Below are 18625 nucleotides of genomic sequence, written 5' to 3'. Positions count from 1 at the left end.
ACAAATCAAACCTGACTGCAGTGAACGTGTTGGCGCCCTCTTCTGGTCAATGCCGGTAAGTGTTGCAGATCAAATTTCACCAATCAGCCAAAACTTTACAACCAATTTTTCCCATAATGCATCCTTGTCCCACGTGATGCCACAGGTGAGGTTCTGTTCTGGTAAATCATGTTTTTATTTTGTTTTGTTTAGTTTTTTTTCATGTTTAGCAATTTTAATTAGTTTGAAGAAACTAATTTTAATTATTTTAGCTTTCTTTAGCAGTTTTACTCATTTTAAGTAATATAAAATGTTCCCCCTTGAGCTACATCAGTCACTTTAGTTGTTTTACTTTTCTTTAGATTTTTAGGAGGTTTTTTTTAAAGCTTGATTTTATGTTTTTAAGCGAATTTGATGTTTTAGCTGTTTCTGGCAATGCAACTCATTTCAATCATTTTAGTCGTTTATGATAATTTGATCTATTTTGATTGTTTCACACTGAACACTTTGTCTACTTCAATCCTTTATTTTATTATATTCTAGTTTATTTTAGCAGGACGAGCTGTTTCATCAATCTCACCTCTTTATCCAGGAGGTGAGGATGTTTTTCTGTTAAATAGTCGGCGTACTACTTTAATAAATAAAATAAAGTATGTATTTGTGTGTGATCTGGGCTCTGCTCCATCGCTCAGCGTTAATATGCGGCGTCGCCTCACAAAGCTCCTCTGTAGCCTCATCGAGCCTCATAAAGCCTCAGTGTTTCTCACCACGTGGACGTTGAACCTCCAGGCTGCTTCTCAGGGGAAGGAACTGGATTACAAGGTAATCCCACTCTGATGGGGGGCAGGGGATTAAAACCTGAAGGCTGCAGTTTGACCAACTGGACGCAGTGAAAACCCTGGAGATCTCCTGAAGACCGTCTGACATGGTATCATTCATTTTACTCTCAGCAGTGACTGTAATCTGAGTATTTCATCTCAACACCAACCGTAATCTGAGTATTGATTCCAAACACTAACTGTAATCTGAGTATTGATTCAAAACAATAACAGTAGCCTCAGTATTTACTGTGAACAGTAATCAGAGTATTTTCTGTGTTTCTTTGGCTGTGTGCTTATTTGCAGTGAGAGTAATCAGAGTACTCACAGTAATCAGAGTATTGACTGTTTATTTGACTGTGTGTTTGTATGCAGAGAGAGTAATCAGAGTATTTGCTGTAATCAGAGAATTGGCAGTGTGTTTTGTGCAGTGAGAGTAATCAGAGTACTGGCAGTAACCAGAGTACTGGCAGTGTGTTTTGAGCAGTGAGAGTAATCAGAGTACTGGCAGTAACCAGAGTACTGGCAGTGTGTCTTGTGCAGTGAGAGTAATCAGAGTACTGGCAGTGTGTTTTGTGCAGTGAGAGTAATCAGAGTACTGGCAGTAATCAGAGTACTGGCAGTGTGTTTTGTGCAGTGAGAGTAATCAGAGGTCTGGCAGTAATCAGAGTACTGGCAGTGTGTTTTGTGCAGTAAGAGTAATCAGAGTACTGGCAGTAATCAGAGTACTGGCAGTGTGTTTTGTGCAGTGAGAGTAATCAGAGTATTGGCAGTTATCAGAGTACTGGCAGTGTGTTTTGTGCAGTGAGAGTAATCAGAGTACTGTCAGTAATCAGAGTACTGGCAGTGTGTTTTGGCCAGTGAGAGTAATCAGAGTACTGTCAGTAATCAGAGTACTGGCAGTGTGTTTTGGCCAGGCGCCAGACTGGCCGTCAGGCTGATTGAATCATAAATTTGATCTGCGGAGCCAGAAAAGCTTCCAGATTGTTTACGAGGTGAATTTCATTCGTTTGTTTGTTGGAAAGTTTCAAACCAAAGAAGCAAAACAAACAAACAAACATTCAAAGTGATGACAAAGTAGATTTTATTAATATTCACACATTTTCAAAATAAATCTTTCTTTGTAAATACCTACCAAGCTGGAGTCTGAATTACATATAGAATCCACACTGATACATATTTCAATTAAAAGTAATAGATTACATTATGCAGATGAAGATTTCAGTGTGAAACTTTGTTTACAGCTTGAAAACAGTTAAAATCAATAACTGGTTTCTATTAAATCGTGTAATAATATAAACACAAGAAATAAATTATCAAGATTTTAGAACTTTTTCAGAAAGTTGAAGATTTTTCTCTCACGTTTTAAACAAACAAACAAATTTTAAATAAAGCACAAAACACACACACACACACACAAATTGAACATTGTAAAAAAACAACAAGAACTAGAGGAGAGAAGAAGAAACCTTTTGCGAGCAGAAGTAGTATAGGTGGTACTACTAGTAGTAGTAGGTGGTACTACTACTAGTAGTAGAAGTAGTAGTAGATGGTACTACTAATAGTAGTAGGTGGTACTACTAGTAGTAGTAGTAGATGGTACTACTAGTAGCAGAAGTAGTAGTAGATGGTACTACTAGTAGTAGTAGGTGGTATTACTAGTAGTAGTAGGTGGTACTACTAGTAGCAGAAGTAGTAGTAGATGGTACTACTAGTAGTAGTAGGTGGTACTACTAGTAGTAGTAGTAGTAGTAGTAGGTGGTACTACTAGTAGTAGTAGTAGATGGTACTACTAGTAGTAGTAGGTGGTACTACTACTAGTAGTAGTAGGTGGTACTACTAGTAGTAGTAGTAGATGGTACTACTAGTAGTAGTAGGTGGTACTACTAGTAGTAGTAGTAGTAGTAGTAGGTGGTACTACTAGTAGTAGTAGTAGATGGTACTACTAGTAGTAGTAGGTGGTGGTACTACTAGTAGTAGTAGTAGTAGGTGGTACTAGTAGTAGTAGTAGGTGGTACTAGTAGTAGTAGTAGTAGTAGGTGGTTGCTGTCTTCGATAAGATGGTTAGAAAAGGCCATGAAGTAGAGTGAATCTATAATCGAGGACATTGTGAGGAACACTTTAGAGTTACACATGAAATCTACGACTCATTGAACCTTGTTTGTCTCCAGAGACGCTGAAGCTCCTCCTCCACACTGACTTCTTCTGGTTCAAGATATCTGTAATTCCATTTAGACATCTCAGAATACAAGTTATTTACAGTTTAATTCTGACGAGACCTAAGTCCACTTTAAGACATCTGTAATGTCATTTTGACACGTTAAGACTTAATTTAAGACATCTACCACTGCTCTTACAGATATATTTAATGGACGGGAGTTGAAGACATCTTGTGACGAGTCAAAATGGAATTGTAGATATCAAGATCTCACATTGCAGATATCCGTGATTGAATCACGAGTCCCATGTGGGGAAAGTGACGTCATTCTGACATGTTATAATGACATCGTTGATATCTGGAATGTTCATTTAGACTATATCTGTGTTAAATATCCAGACGGGCGACTAAACGTTAAAACGTCTTGCCATGTGAACCCTCTACTTTGAGATTGTGATTGTGATGCTCTACCCACTGAGCTCGCTCTGTCTGCTCTATGTAACCTTTTACTTGTTCCTCAGGGGCAAATAAAGTCTTTCATTAAATGATTGATTGATTGAAAAAGAAAAAGATAGTGTAACATCTCTGCAGCTGTATTATTGTTGCGTTGTTAAGGTTTAGGCCGTGTTCACACGACAACGTTTCACCGAATCCGTTAAAAAGGGAGTGCGCCTGGTTCTGTGCGGTCAGCTGGGCGACCTGCTGCTGCTCATGTTTGACCAGAGCTTCCTCCTTGGCCGCCATGTTTTCCTCCCTCATGCCCCAGCGAAGCTCCCGGTGCTCCTTACTGTCGGCACACATTTCCTCATTCAGAGTCTTCAGCTGGTGGCGTTGCTTGTCCTTAGCGGCGAGAGCTTCTCTCGGGAGGCGGTCTTTCTCCTCCGTCCTGGAGACCATCAGTTCTTGTTGGGTCCTCAAAGCTCTGCCCCGGTTTTCCTTCTGGTTTGGGCGTCGGGGTTTTGTTCTGGCGGAGGCTCTTTGGGAGTTTTTCAGCTCCGCTCTCAGCTGGGCCACTTGCCGCTCAGGTTCTTCTCGCAGCTCTTCCTCCTTCGCCGCCACTCGTTTCTCTCGCTCGTCCCAGCGAAGCTCCCAGTGTCCACATGCGTCTTATCAGTGACAGCGTTCAGCTGGCTGGACCTCCTCTCCATCAGGTCTTTGGCTGCCAGAGCTTCCCAGAGCAGGCGGTCCTTCTCCTCCAGCTACGAGGCCATCAGCAGTCGCTGGGCCTCCAAACCTTCTCATGGTGCAGGCTGCCGAAGCTCTTTAGTAGTTCCATGTTGCGTTGGCGGTAATGGAAGAGCGCCTCACGCAGGGACTGAATCCTGAGGGGATCTCTCCCTCGACGGTCCTCTGCGTTCTCCAGCTTCCTCTTGCTCTGCCTCCTGGTGTCCATCGTTGAAACAACCATTGTGAAACACTGAATCTGCAGCGGATGTTGGATAAATGCTGTGTCCTCCTGGCTCACTGTGTGACTGTGAAGGACTGAGTGGCTGCAGCCTGAATGGGAGTTAGAAAGGACCTGTGTGACGTCACAAAGGATCTGGCTGATGATGTACTATACAGGTATATCTAAAAAAATTTGAATATCGTGAAAATGTTCTATATTTTTGTCACTCATTTCAGAAGTCAAAACCCATTTATGATCTAGGTTCATGACACAGAGTGAAATATGTCAAGCCTTTATTTCTTGAAATGTTGATGATCATAGCTTACAGGTAGTGAAAACCCCAAATTCAGTGTCTCAGAAATTAAAATCAAGAAAAAAAAGGATAGTTTTAGTAAAACTGTAAGGCTTCTGAAAAGTATGTTCATTTCTCTGCACTCAATACTTGGTTGGTCCTTTTGCATGAATGACTGCGTCTTAGCGGTTTGGCCTGGAGGCCATCAACCTGTGGTGCTGCTCAGGTGTAATGAAGCCCAGGTAGCTTTGATAGCAGCCTTCAGGTCATCTGGTGTCTCTCACCGTCCTCCTGACAAGAACCAGAGATTCTCTCTGGGGTTCAGCTCAGGCCGGTCTGCTGGCCAGTCCAGCGCAGTACCACCAGGGTCATTGAAGCAGCTTCTGGTACCTTTGGCAGTGTGGGCAGGTGCCAAGTCCTGCTGGAAAATGAACTCAGCGTCTCCATAAAGCTCGTCAGCAGAAGGAAGCATGAAGAGCTCTAAAGGTTCCTGCTGGATGCTGCGTTGACTGTGGACTTCAGAAAACCCAGTGGTTCTTGATGTGCGGACTCCAGCCTCAGTCCATCCTCGTGAAGCTCCCCCAAATTCTTCAATGCATTTTGCTGGACAATCCTCTCAAGGCTGCGCTCCTCCCTTCTACTGCTGAACCTTTTCCTTCCACTCAACTTTCGATGAACATGCTTGGATCCAGCACTCTGTGAACAAGCCGTATTTTCCTGACTATAGAGCGCACCTCAATAAAAGCTGCACCAACAAAGTTTTAAAAAAAAATTGGAAATGTACTTATATATGCCGCTCCGGCCTAAAAGCCGCGGTTAACTACTGAACTGAATATTTAGTTTAACTGAACAGAACTGAACTGATCAGTTTCTGAACGGTGCCCAAAGCATAAAGGTGCTTATCAAACAAAACAGAAAAGTTATTGATTGCTTTATTCGTCTTCCTCCTGCACACTGAAACCATCGAAGTCCTCTTCTTCAGCGTCGGAGTTGAACAGCCTCAGAAGAGCTTCGTCACACACCTTTTCTGTGGCGATGTCAGTGTTGCTCTCCCTGTCGCTGTCATCATCCCGGGGTGAAGCTGACTCTGAAGCTGAAGTGCCCTCTTCACGCAACAGGCCAGCCTTCGCGTGGTTTCCATGATGAAGGGGTATGGGTTTGAAAAAAAATCTCTGTCGTGCCTGCTGCTTGCATGTGCTAAATGAAAATTAGCACTTTCTTCTTTTATGTTAAAATTTGACTTTCACCGGTCTCGTTTTTTTCACTTTATACTACAGCGCCCCCTGGCGGGTGAAGAAAAATCCACAGAAAAGCCGCACCACATTGTAAGCCGCATAGTTCAAAGCGTGGGAAAAAAGTAGCGGCTGATAGTCAGGAAAATACGGTAGCTTCTTTTGCAATGAGCTTTTGTGGCTGACCCTCCTTGTGGAGAATGTCAATGACTGTCTTCTGGACATCTGTCAAGTCAGCAGTCTCCCACATGATTGTGTCGCCTACTGACCCAGACTGAGACCATTTAAAGGCTCAGGGAACCTTTGCAGGTGTTTCGAGTTAATTAGCTGATTAGGGTGTGACACCAGGACTTTCCAAAACTGGAGTTTTCCACAATATTCAAATTTTCTGAGACGGTAGCGGATGTTGGATAAATGCTGTGTCCTCCTGGTTCACCATTTTAGAAAAGTGTTGGTGTCTCACCAGTTATCAGATTCAATTTCTGTGCCTTTGACACCCACATGTCAACCTCTATGAGCTCAACAGCACAACGTCAACAAATAGAGGCTCCCTTCAGGGTGTGAGAACCACACACCACACAAATTTACAATGAAAAGTGACTGAAGTAGTTTGCAATGTGTTTACTTCAACTATCTCACCATGACAAAGTGAACACCGTAAGATCCTACAAAGTACAAATCTAATTAAAGCTGCAAGCAGCAGTATGTGTCGGGCGAAGAACGCGGAAGCGGCCACCTTGAACTAGGCCCGTCACGATAAGAAATTTTGCTAGACGATAAATTGTCCCAGAAATTATTGTGATAAATGATAGTATTGCCGTTTTGATACCATTTTTCTACTAATATATTAATAATGGTATAATAATGCAAGTATACCCTTTTAAAGATAAATAAACTTGTATTTCTTAAGAATATTTAAAATTGGAATTGCATGATGAAAAATGACATTGCAAATATCCAAAATAAATAATCAAAACAACCTCTCTCTCACTCCCCTCTACTCCTCATGGGACTCTCATGCTGCACTCAGGTGTGCCAGGTGCCCCGCCTCCACACACAAGAATGATTGACAGGCAGTGTTGGGAAAGTTCAGTTTCTACATGAACTAGTTCAAAGTTCAGTTCGAAAATTTTATTATGAATTAGTTCAGTTTATAGTTCCAAAAATGAACAAGCTCATAATTCTTTTTTTTTTTATATATGTTGTTGCGAGCTTTGGAGTTACGTGATGCACCTGAACGCATCACCCACGTATCAGCAGCATGAAGCTTGCTAACCCTTAAAAAGCCGAGTCGTCCGCTGCAGGGTTCAAAGCATGTAAAAAAAAAAAAAAATAGCGGCTTGTCGTCCGGAAAGTACGGTAACCATACGAAGATGAAGTATTCATCGTGGAGACAGAGTCTGAGGTAATGCTACTGTCTTCTATTTGTTTTCGTCGGGATGCTTCGCATTTTGATGACGTATGCGGCGATGCGACGCTGGTGGCTGCTGTTGCCAGATTGGCTGTTTTCCCCCTACATATTAAGGCCCATTTACAGTGTGCCTTGCCCGGGTTTTCCACTAGAAGGCTCAGAAATCTGGCAACTCTCTAAAACAACATTAACCTGTAAGAGCACCGTTCACTAACACCAGAATGAGCGCCGCTCACAGTGACGTCTTTGGTAAATGAAAAATTATCGAGCCTTGCAAACTTATCAAGCTCATTTTAACTATCGTGCAATTAATTGATTAATTGATTATCGCGACAGGCCTACCTTGAACCTCCTTTCTCCATGGCACGGCTTAAATTTCTCATTGTGAGCGGCAGCGGCAGCGTCCAGCTCCTGCTCCTCCTCTTCTGTTACTGAGAGGAGTGTCTACACCTCGTTGATAGACCACAGTGCTGTGGAGCGCCGACATTTCAATAAACCCAGTTCACAAAACAACCAGTGAGCGCAAAGCGGCTTATTGGAAACAACAGTGGAGGGTTTACGGCCGATGAAATATTTAAATATTGCGGGCAAGTGGAGAGTGATGATCGTCACGACCAATCAGCAGCCGCTCCTCCTTATGAGACCCGTTCCTCATTGCTCGGTACCTCTACGGAGAGGTGATGAAAAATGTAACTGTTGGTTATGTTTTTTTCCGTACAATCCACAACTTTTGTCTGTGGAACCACATGACAACCCGTCCCGCTTCGTTCCGTCCCGGCACAACCAGCACGGTGGAACCACGGCTTACATGTTGTACTGCTGCAGTGTCAACATAGATGGAACCGTCAGCCAAACTCTTTTGAGAGCCAGGAAAGCGAGCAGCCTTGCTGCTTTAATGACTTCTTGGAGCTAATGGTGCTTTTCCACCTGCTCCTACTCAGCCTGACTCAACTTGACTCTAATCACCTCGGCCTCGGTTGTTTTCCATTACAATATTGACCATATTCCGCTCTGCACACTTTTAATTCTCCGTTCCTCTGTATTTTGCCTTGAGCACTTCCGGTTACTGACAAATTACATTGTGGTGGACGACAGTCCAGGTTTTTTTTTTATCTAGTCTATCAAACTACCATAAAACATAACAAACAACGCTGCTACCAGGATATTAAAGTGGGAACACATGAAAACTGAGCTGGATGATCGGACGAGGCATCACGTTGCCTCATGCTTCCTTAATTTTGACCTGAGAGGACGGCATGAGAAAGGACTGTGGTAACTGTCATGGAGCAGCTATGATAAACTTTAAGATTACTAAGGTGTACCAGTATCTACACAGTGGTAAAGGTGGGCAGTATGCTGTCATCAAGAGTCCCCAGCCGGTCAGCTAGCACTAGCCACCATGCTAACCACTCGGAGTGGGTGAAGCAGAGCAACCAGCTGCAGCTTCAATATTGTGGAAGGTTTGAATCTCATTAAATGAAATAAACCAAGATAAAGTCCTTTCAAACTTGTTCTTCTTCATTACAATCATGAGCTTTACACAGTGAGACATGTGGACAACGCTGAACTAACTTTTTAAATCTTTTTATAACTGCAGTAACTCATCTTCTACATCAGAGATTATGTTGCTTTAAAAGTTACCCAGTGTATGCTGCTCCACAACAGTCCCGTCTCTCCTCTTTATGTTTAGAATGTTGTTGTTTGAGCTGCTTTCCTCTCGTTATCCAGTTGTTGTGTCAGCTCCGCACGGAGCATGGAATGCTACACACAGCTAGCCGCGGTTAGCCACGGAGTGTCAGTCCACATGAGCGATGTTTAAAACTCCTAATTCAGAGATAGATTGTCAATCCTGTTCACCGTCCAGAATGCGCTGCTGGTACGAGGACACAAGTCCCGCCCCCCGGGAGTTGTTAGACACAATGATACAATATGACAGTGCCCTAGTTTTGGCGCCGAATAAGGAACAATTCTATCACCACGGCAATTTTCAGGTAATTTGGGATTACCCCATCGGATTAATTCTCTCTTGAAAATTCAGTTTGCATACATATATATACATCCAACACACATATAGGGCAGGGGAAGGGCGGGAGACGTGGCTCCCCCCAGCACCTCCCGCTGGGGTCCCGCCCCGGCCCGGGGTGAGTGCGGCTGGGATGCGGGGGGCGCGCTCCCTCGGGCATGGCGCTCGTGGGGGGGCTGGGGCGCGGTGCTCCTTCTCCATTTGCTGTTGGATTAGTGGAGGTTGGGACACCGCGGTGGCCGGGTGGGGGCCCGGCCAGCGGCCTGGGGGGGCGAGAGTCATCACTCCCCCACCGTCCCGTGTGTGTGTGTGTGTGTGTGTGTGCCCGTCTGCGTCTGCGTCTGCGTCAGGGGTGGGTGTCTGTGGGGGGTGGGTCAGGGGTTGGGTATTTCAATTAAAACCGGGGGGGAGGATCATGGGGCGGGTGGGATATGAGGCTCCTGGGGGTGTAGAGTTGACTGTCCTCCGACCGGGGCCTGCGCCGGCCTTCGCTTTCCTGGGTCTGGGGGCGGGGCTGGTCCGGGGCGCGGCGGCTGAGGCCGTCTCTGCCTTGCCGGGTTGGGGGGGGGCGGTGGGTGGGCCTGTTCCCGGGGGTGCGGCGGGACTCGCCGCCGGGGTTGGGGGGGCTCTCGACCCGCTCGGCCCGGGGGCCCTGCTCCGGCCTTTTCTCGGCTTGGCGGCTTGGGTCGGGACCTGGGGCCCTGTGCCCTTTATCCTTCTCTTGTGGGCCCCTCTTGCCTGGGGGGGATTCCTCTCTGCATTCTCCGTCGGGTGCTTTTTGGGCGGGGACGTGGCTCTCTGGGGTGGTTCGCTGGGGTCTCCCCGGGCCTGGGGGGCTTCCGTCTGCCGGGGTGGCGGTGTCCGGGCCCGATGGCCTCGGACCCCGGGGTCTCGCCACGGGTCCCCCCACAGCAGTTCCGGTCCCACCCAGTGGACAAACCACACACACACACACACACACACACACACACACACACACACACACACACACACACCCACACACTTCCACTCCTCACGAAAGGTGCTTCTGAAGTTGCTTGTTCTCTATCATCATTTGCTCAAACTTTAAAAATCATGTTCCTCTTTTGTTGTCGCCTCTTTGTTAATTCATGTTCCTGCTTCACGTTACTGTCTAGATAGAGCTGCTCAGGCTGGTTAATCTAAGAAATCATCTTACTGTCTAGATAGAGCTGCTCAGGCTGGTTTAATCCAAAAACAGTTGGAAAATATTTGGATCAGTGTGATAACTGCAAATAATATATGGAGCACAACAAGGATATTGTATGTTATCCCCCTACCCCCTCCCCCCTCCTCCCTCCTCCCTCAACCTTTTTCTCTCTCTTCTCTTCTCTCTCTCTTTGAGCGTTCCCCCCCGGTCGTGTACGGCAGCCATGCCATCTTCTGACGGAGAAGGCAACAGGAGGAGACTCCAGGTCTCTCCCTGTTGCAAGACCAAAATCTGTTCTGACTCCGAAGGCTCTCAATCACATCATATTGTTGGCCCAAGCTGCCGAACAGGAAGAGGGCAAAGAAAAAAAAAAAAAAAAAAAAAATTCAGTTTGCTCCAAAATCTGCAAAAATCCAGTTTATATTTAAAATTGCAGACTTCCTGTTGACTTTTCGATATGTGTGTAAGAGACTTTTTGGTGCGTCTTGCGTTGTTACATATGTGTGCTGATTTTCCTAGCTCTCGGTAAAATGCAATCCGGGGGCTGAATTTTTCACATTTTCCAGGTGGCGCCGTTGAGCCATTTTTCCAGTCATGTGTGATTCCTCCAAATTATCAATTTTCTTGGCAGGCCTGATGACTGTGCAAAGTGTCACAAAATGTTCAATAATAATAATAATAATAATAATAATCTTTACAATTTCATTAGGGTCTTTCGGCACTTTCAGTCCTTGCACCCTAATAAGAAAACACAAAACTAACAAACAAGTAAACAAATACAAACAAAGCTGTGAATAAGCAAACACACAAAAATTCTGAGAAACAGACACACAAAGCTAAAAAGATGAAAAAAACACAAACAATATGACAACAAAGGTTTAGCAAACAACAAATATAAAAGAGTACACAAACAAGATAATCGAATCATACAAACACACACAAATTAAAAACACACAAAACATTTTAAACATGCAGAAACAAAAACAAACACAGATGAACCAACATGCAAACAAATACAAAAACAAAGGTGAATAAACAAACAAAAAAAATCTGAGAAACAAACAAACAAAAACATAAAATGTACAAAACAAACATGATCACAAAGGTTAAGCAAACATTGAGACAAAAAAACACGTACACAAATAAGCAAAACATAATCAGACAAGTAAACAGAAATTAAAAACAAACAAACAAATTATAAACACAAACAGGAAAAAGAGCAAACACACAGACTGACATGTAAACAAATACAAAAAACAAAGATGTGAATAAATAAAACCAAAAAATCTGAGACTAACAATGAAAAACAAACATGTTTACAAAGGTTGAGCAAACATGCAGACCAATATTGAAATATGTACACAAACAAAGCAAAGCAAATCAGACAAAGAAACACAGGAATTAAAAACACGTTCACAAATGAACACAATTTTTAAGACAGAAAGATGCAAACACAAAAACTAACAAACATGTAAACAAATCCAGAAAACATGAACAAACGAACACAAACAAAAATTCAGAGAAACAAACAAACATGACAACTAACATTAAGCCAACTTGGAGACGAATATTAAAAAACACACAAACCAGCAAAACAAACAGACAGTAAACAAACAGACAGTAAACAAACGTGACGAAGAGTTTAGTTTAGAATAGAAACATGAAAACTGTTTTTCTTTTTCTCTCCGTTGACTCAGCGAAGTAGAACAAAATCTGCTGCTTCACATTTTCACACAATTCAGAGCGCACTCCATCTCTCGTAATTAAAAATGCTCACACACACACACACAATCGTGTGTGTGTGAGCACACAATCGTGTGTGTGTGTGTGTGTGTGTGTGTGTGTGTGTGTGTGTGTGTGTGTGTGTGTGTGTGTGTGTGTGTGTGTGTGTGTGCTTTCATTACAAGTGAGTATTTCTGCAGACTGATGCTGTTTAGTTTTTTCTTCACATGAAAGCATGTGAGTGATGGTTTGTGATGATTTCAGGTTTCCTGTTGACTCTCTCTCTCTCTCTCTCTCTCTCTCTCTCTCTCTCTCTCTCTCTCTCTCTCTCTCTCTCTCTCTTTCTCTCTCTCCCCCAGCCTTTCTGCTGCAGACGACCCACCAAAGGTCTGTTTTGGAGGAATGACAGATGAGGTAATGATTAACCTGCTGGCTGCAAACCACAATGTATGAGTGTGTGTGTGAGAGTGTGTGTGACTGAGAGTGAGTGTGCACATGACAACAGGTGAACAGAGTGAGGGAGACGATGTGAGGAGAACCAGGGCTCTGCTTGCTCTCTGTGTGGATGTAACTTCTTCTTCTTCTTCTTCTTCTTCTTCTTCTGTGGTGTGACCGGCAGCCTGCGGTCAGTCTCGTTAAAAGCAGCAGCAGCAGCAGCAGCAGCAGCAGCAGCGACTATGTGAAGGTCTGAGAGTGTGAAGCAGGAAACACTGGTGCTGGATACAGAGTGAACAGGCTGCATCTTCATCCTCCTCCTCCTCCTCCTCCAACTCCAGCTCCTCCAGCAGGTCTTCAGGTAGGAACCAGGCTCCAACAGGCTTCAGTCCAGATCAGGAGGAACTTCCGACGGTGCGAGTGAAACTTCAAGCAGAGTTTGAACGATGGTAGAAAAACGAAGCCGAGTGGAGTCATTTGGACCGGAGGGGCCAACAAACGGCGGGATCGCCGTCCAAATCACAGGCTGCGCCGTCTAGACGCCCGATAATAGAGAGTAAACACCGTCGGTGACTCGCTGCCAGCCGCAGTCAACTGCCACCGCCGCACTCTCAGCTATACTTAGTTATTATTCATATTTGTGTGTAATTTTGGACTTAACGGGTCTCGCGGCCTGAGCCTCAGTCCTGTCATTTGACCGGAGAGTTTGGTTTGTTTTGCTCGTCTATAAAATTACATCTTCAAAAACTCAAATGTGTAATTACACATACATGGATTGTTATTCATAATAGTACTCTGCAAATCATTTGGCTCTCGCTCAGATCTAATGTCTTAGTTGTTTTTATTTTATCTCAAGTTTGTTTATTGGCTTTTAAAATGTTCGTTTTAGACATGAGAGATGATTTGGCCTGTTATAAAAGGTATTTTCTTATTTTTAGTTCTTGATTTTACAGTGTCATCTACAATCTACATTTAAAAATCTTATTTCATGATTTTTTTATCAAGTGAAATTTACTTGCTGCAAAATTATTTCACTAATTTAAAGTAATTTTCTTCTCAAATTCAGTGTTTCTATGTTATATTTGGGCTACCCTTTTTTGCAGTGTACTAATACGGCATCATTATGTGCATTATTGTATATTTTATCATAGTCGCTCCTGTTTTATGAAAGGAAACTACTATCTTAAGTTTCATTACAAACTAAACAAGCAGTTTCTGTTAGTATTCAGTGAAAACTGTAAAAATATGATCAAGTTTGTAAATAATTCGTTTACTATTGAAGCCAAAGCCTCATAAATCTACTTTGAGTTTTTAGAAACATATTTATCAACTTATCTTAAACTTGATAGCTGAAAGCTGGTCGGATGTGAAAGTTTTAGAAGGCTGGTTGTTTGTTGATATTAAGCTGTGAAACAATAAGGCTTCGTTTACACAACATTTAAACGTGAAAACCCAAAACCTTCGCAGCGATTTGGGGATTTGTTTGTGCAACGATGGCGCTCGGAGTCACTGAAAACACAACTGTTTGAAACGGCTCCCAAGGTGGAACTTTTTGAAAAGACTCAGGCTCCATGGAAATGGGAAAAAAATGCAATTTTCCAAAAACGCTGTAACTTTGTCTTTGTCCATGGAAACGGGAAAAAAACACAACTTTCCGAAAACGCTCCGACTCCGTCTTCATGCGAACGAGGGGGGAAAAAAAACAACTTTACGAAAATGCGATGACTTCGTCTTGGTGGAAAAGGAGGAAACTGTAACTGTTCTGAAGTCTGACTTCACATGAGCACCACGACCATAGTTACTAGTAGTTCTGCACATGCTCAGTAGAGACAATCAGAACAATGGTTCCTCCGCGTCTCATGACTCTCAGTCCATGTTCTCCTGGACTTGGTACTTTTATTTTGACAGTCGTCGTAATAACCCAACTTGGTGGCCTGTCCACTAGAACGTCCTTGTTCTCCCGTTGTTAATGTTTAGGACTAACTTCGCCGAAAAATTCTCAGCAAGGAATCTGAGCTTAAACGTGATTCAGGAAGTTTCTAAGAGAAACTCTGAGCAAGGAGTTGATAGAAACTTTTAATTTAGCGAGGAGGAGCGGTCGACCCCGTTGCTATGTATGAAGCAGTCTGCTGAAAGCTGATTGGTTGTTGGAGAAAGGAAGAAAGAAAAAAGCCTCTGTGCTCCGAGTGATGAACGGAGAGTAAAATTAACCCATCAAATATCTTAAGCTGTATTAATAATGTGTAATCATGAAAATGATCTTGTGTCATGATGACGAAACTCAGAACGTTTTAATTAATTTGTACACAGCTTAAAAATTCACACGCCGATTATTACATTGATTTGATTATTGTTGTCTTTTTTTAATCCCTGTGATTGGTGGCGCTCTTAGAAAAAGAGGATTTGGCAGAAGAAACAAGAAATGGAATGGAAACCAAAAAAAGAGGTAGAAAGTCCAACTGGACAGAAGAGCAGAGCCGTGAGCTCGAACCCAAACATTATTCCTGTAGCGTCATTAAATCATTGTCGTTAAACACACGGAGAACATCTTTCCTTTCTCTTTGTCTTCCCCTCATTTTCTCTGTTCAAGAAACTTTTAGGCTTCTTCAAAGTCCTCCTCTCTCCTTTTAGCGGTTTTCCACCTTAAAATCTCTCTTAGGGCTTAAAATGCTTTGTGATTATTTATCTTAGAAAGGAAAAAGTCTATTAAAAATCTTAAAATTCAAGGAATTTTAGGACTTTTTTTAAGAGTGACGTCACTAAGAGCAACTTTTAGCCTCAGGATGTTTCGTGAATACGAGCACAGGGACTGGGTACTTTTATTTTGACAGTCACCGTAATAACAACCCAACTTGGCGGTCTGTCCACTAGAATGTCCTTGTTCTCCCGTTGTTGATGTTTAGAGTCTTTTGTTCTCTGCTGCTTGTGCGGCTTCACTACAAAAACAAACAACAGCGCCCACTAGTGGCCCAACATTACTACATCGTTTTCATTGTTTCTGCCGTTTCCGGAGACAGTAAAACCTGTGATGTCGGGACGCCCTAAAATCCAAGGGCACGTGTCCCCTGAAGACGGGTGTCCTCTCTTCGGAGGGACGGGTCACCAGGACAAATTGTAGGACCAGTTGATATTGAACGAACCAAACGCCAAATATGTTCTGGTTATTTAAAAGCACATAACTGAACCAATACAAAGATGTATACAATATAAATACATATATACATGTGTATATAAAATGTTAAGATGATTATTAAATAAGATTTAATCTACTTCAGGGACCTCATACAGTCCAGGTTCATCCTGAGTGGTATTTTACCAGACTGGTAAACTATTGATATAATAACCTTTAAATTTACACTTCAAAGTTTTTATTTGTTGTCAATTGTCAATATTTTTGCCAGATCAAACAGTTAGTACTGAAAATGTTTACAATCTCAACATAAAGTCAATTTTAATGAAACATTCTGGTGCAGAATACAACGAAATGTCAAAAATAAACTAGTATAAATCCTCTATCACCTCCTTGCTTGGTGGGACCAGACTGGAGCCTCTTGGTGGGTTTTGGCCCCGGGGCCTTATGTCCTCTGCTGTGAAACTTTTGTGAGCGCAGAGGACGCGTGACGTCAAAAATCGTCACCCACCCTGGGCGCTAGGCTCCGACCCTCTGCGGAATGCTCACCCTCCAGGAGATCCTCCGTCTCCCCGTCTGAACAATCACAATTTAAAAGCGATTAAAGAGCCAGAGGCGGCGGGGAAGCGGCGAATATTCAGATCTCCACACTGATCTCCTGACACCACAACATCTGAATATTCCAATAATCTGGTCCAGCCCAGGTATTTTGGCCGTTTCAGTGTCGCTCAGCTTGAAATTGACCAGGAAAACCAGTCCGTTGTCCTCGTCAGGCAGGTTGTCCTCATCACGGTGTGTTAACAGTTAAATAAGTGTCCGTGCACAGTGACGTGTCCAGGACAGGGTGTCTCTCTTACCGGGTCCACTCCTCAGAGGTTCTACTGTAAACTGACATTGTTTTCAAAACGTTGCAGTGTAAACGTGAAACTTTTCTGAAACGAAAAAACAAACAAAAAAAAAGAGTTTTCACTTGAGACGTTGTGAAAACGGGGACTGGACGTTGTCCGTCGACACAAGTGGACTCATCTGTTAATGTTGATGCTTCTTGCTGATCGGACTTATTTCCTGTGTGTGTAACAGTCATGGCGTCAGCAGCTCTGGAGCTGATGGGCTTCTTCCTGGGCCTGCTCGGCATGCTGGGTACCCTGGTGGCCACGGTGCTGCCGTACTGGCAGATCTCGGCGCACATCGGCTCCAACATCGTGACGGCGGTGGCCAACATGCGGGGCCTGTGGATGGAGTGCGTCTACCAGAGCACGGGCGCCTTCCAGTGCGAGACCTACAACTCCATGCTGGCGCTGCCCTCCGACCTGCAGGCCTCCCGCGCCCTCATGGTCATCTCGCTCGTGCTCTCCCTCCTCGCCGTCGCCATGGCGGCACTGGGGATGCAGTGCACGCTCTGCCTGGAGGGCACGGGGACGGTGAAGAGCCGCGTGGCGGGGACGAGCGGCGGCCTGTTCCTCGCCGCGGGCTTCCTGGCCCTCATCCCGGTGGCGTGGACGACGCACGAGGTGGTGCAGACCTTCTACCGGCCCAGCGTGCCGTCCAGCCTCAAGTTCGAGCTGGGCGAGTGCCTGTACGTGGGCCTGGCGTCGGCGCTGGTCACCATGCTGGGAGGGGGCATGCTGTGCGTGTCCTGCTGCGACGAGCGGGACGGCGGCCGCGGCAGACGGCCCGGCGGCGGATACCCGTACCCGGTGGGCGGCGGCGTGTCCGGGACGGCGCCGCGGACCACCTCGCAGACGTACCGTAACCCCACCCTGCAGGTGGGCGGCAGCAGGGGGCACACGCTGGTCCGCAGCACCAGCGACAGCTTGGGGTCCAGCGCTCACGCGGCTCCGGCCGCCAAGAAGCCCACCGCCGCCGGATACGACATCACGGGATACGTGTGAGGGCGCCGGCGCGCCGCCACGCCAAGTAAAAGCAATACGGTCGTATATTCAATGCTGGACCTTCACGAACAACAATCACAGCGGAACCAGATTAAAGTGGACTTTTGTTTCTCTTCACTATCGGGGGATTTCATGACAAAGTTCTGATTCTGTCCTTTTATTTCATATTTACTCACTTTTAAAAAAAATCCGACATTCAGTTTTGTAGTCAAGACCTCCGAACTCCAGACCGAGACAAGACCAAGACCGTCAGGAGTCCAAAACAAGTCCAGACCAAGACCCGAGCATCCCAAGACCAGGACCGTCAGGAGTCCAGACCGAGACTATCGGGGTTCAAGACCAAGACCAGAGATATTTTTTAAACTGTAAATGCAGGTTATATATATATATATATATCAGAATGCTGGGTTGGAGTCCGGGCCGTTGTTTGTGGGATTCACATCTTCTTCTTCACACATTTTCCAAAAGTCTAAAAACGATTTTGAGGTTAAATCTGTGAGTCTGAAGAGTCTGCAGTGTGGGATCGACTGAACCCCCCCCCCAGGAGTCAGACTGAAGACTTTATCGCTGCACCGGTGAAGTTCTGGAGTTTGTAGTATGAAACAGTTGTGGAAAAGAAGTAAGACCTCTCACAGTACTATATTACCTGACCAATAATTACATGAAAACACCGTTAAATGAAATGGGAGATGTACGCAAAGCTGACGATCGACGTGCCTTATGACCCTCCTGTGCTGCCTGTTGGCCTCTGGACTGAATCTCCGTCTGTGTTTCAGCATGAAAACTTGATGCAAATGGAAATATTATGTTTTTTTGGGGGAAAATAAATGAATTTTTTTCCAATATCTCCTTTGATAAAAACGTGTTTTATCTCACATATTGCCAGTAGTCAGATTAATGAAGCATGCCGATGCAGAACGGTCTGTATTTGAATTAGAATCATTCCCATTCCAAGCGTCCAGAATGACACACGGGCCT

The 18625-nt window shown here is 44.4% G+C and overlaps 1 protein-coding gene across 1 annotated transcript; it reads left to right on the top strand.

Annotated features, from left to right (window-relative positions):
- Positions 1–839: 839 nt before the first annotated feature.
- Positions 840–18492, top strand: cldn2 (claudin 2). Its single transcript, XM_080483699.1, has 4 exons — positions 840–907; positions 12550–12604; positions 12810–12986; positions 16836–18492. Exon 4 carries the CDS (start codon positions 16838–16840, stop codon positions 17645–17647), a length of 810 nt encoding a protein of 269 aa, XP_080339825.1. The 5' UTR covers positions 840–907; positions 12550–12604; positions 12810–12986; positions 16836–16837; the 3' UTR covers positions 17648–18492.
- Positions 18493–18625: the final 133 nt, after the last annotated feature.

This window comes from Lipophrys pholis, assembly GCF_963383615.2.
Source record: "Lipophrys pholis genome assembly, chromosome: 16".
Classification (NCBI taxonomy): domain Eukaryota; kingdom Metazoa; phylum Chordata; class Actinopteri; order Blenniiformes; family Blenniidae; genus Lipophrys; species Lipophrys pholis.
This window is presented reverse-complemented; position numbering and strand designations above follow the sequence as displayed.

Bases quoted from the DNA above. Each gene is read 5' to 3' on its own strand.
- cldn2 (XM_080483699.1), top strand. From the start codon at position 16,838: ATGGCGTCAGCAGCTCTGGAGCTGATGGGCTTCTTCCTGGGCCTGCTC.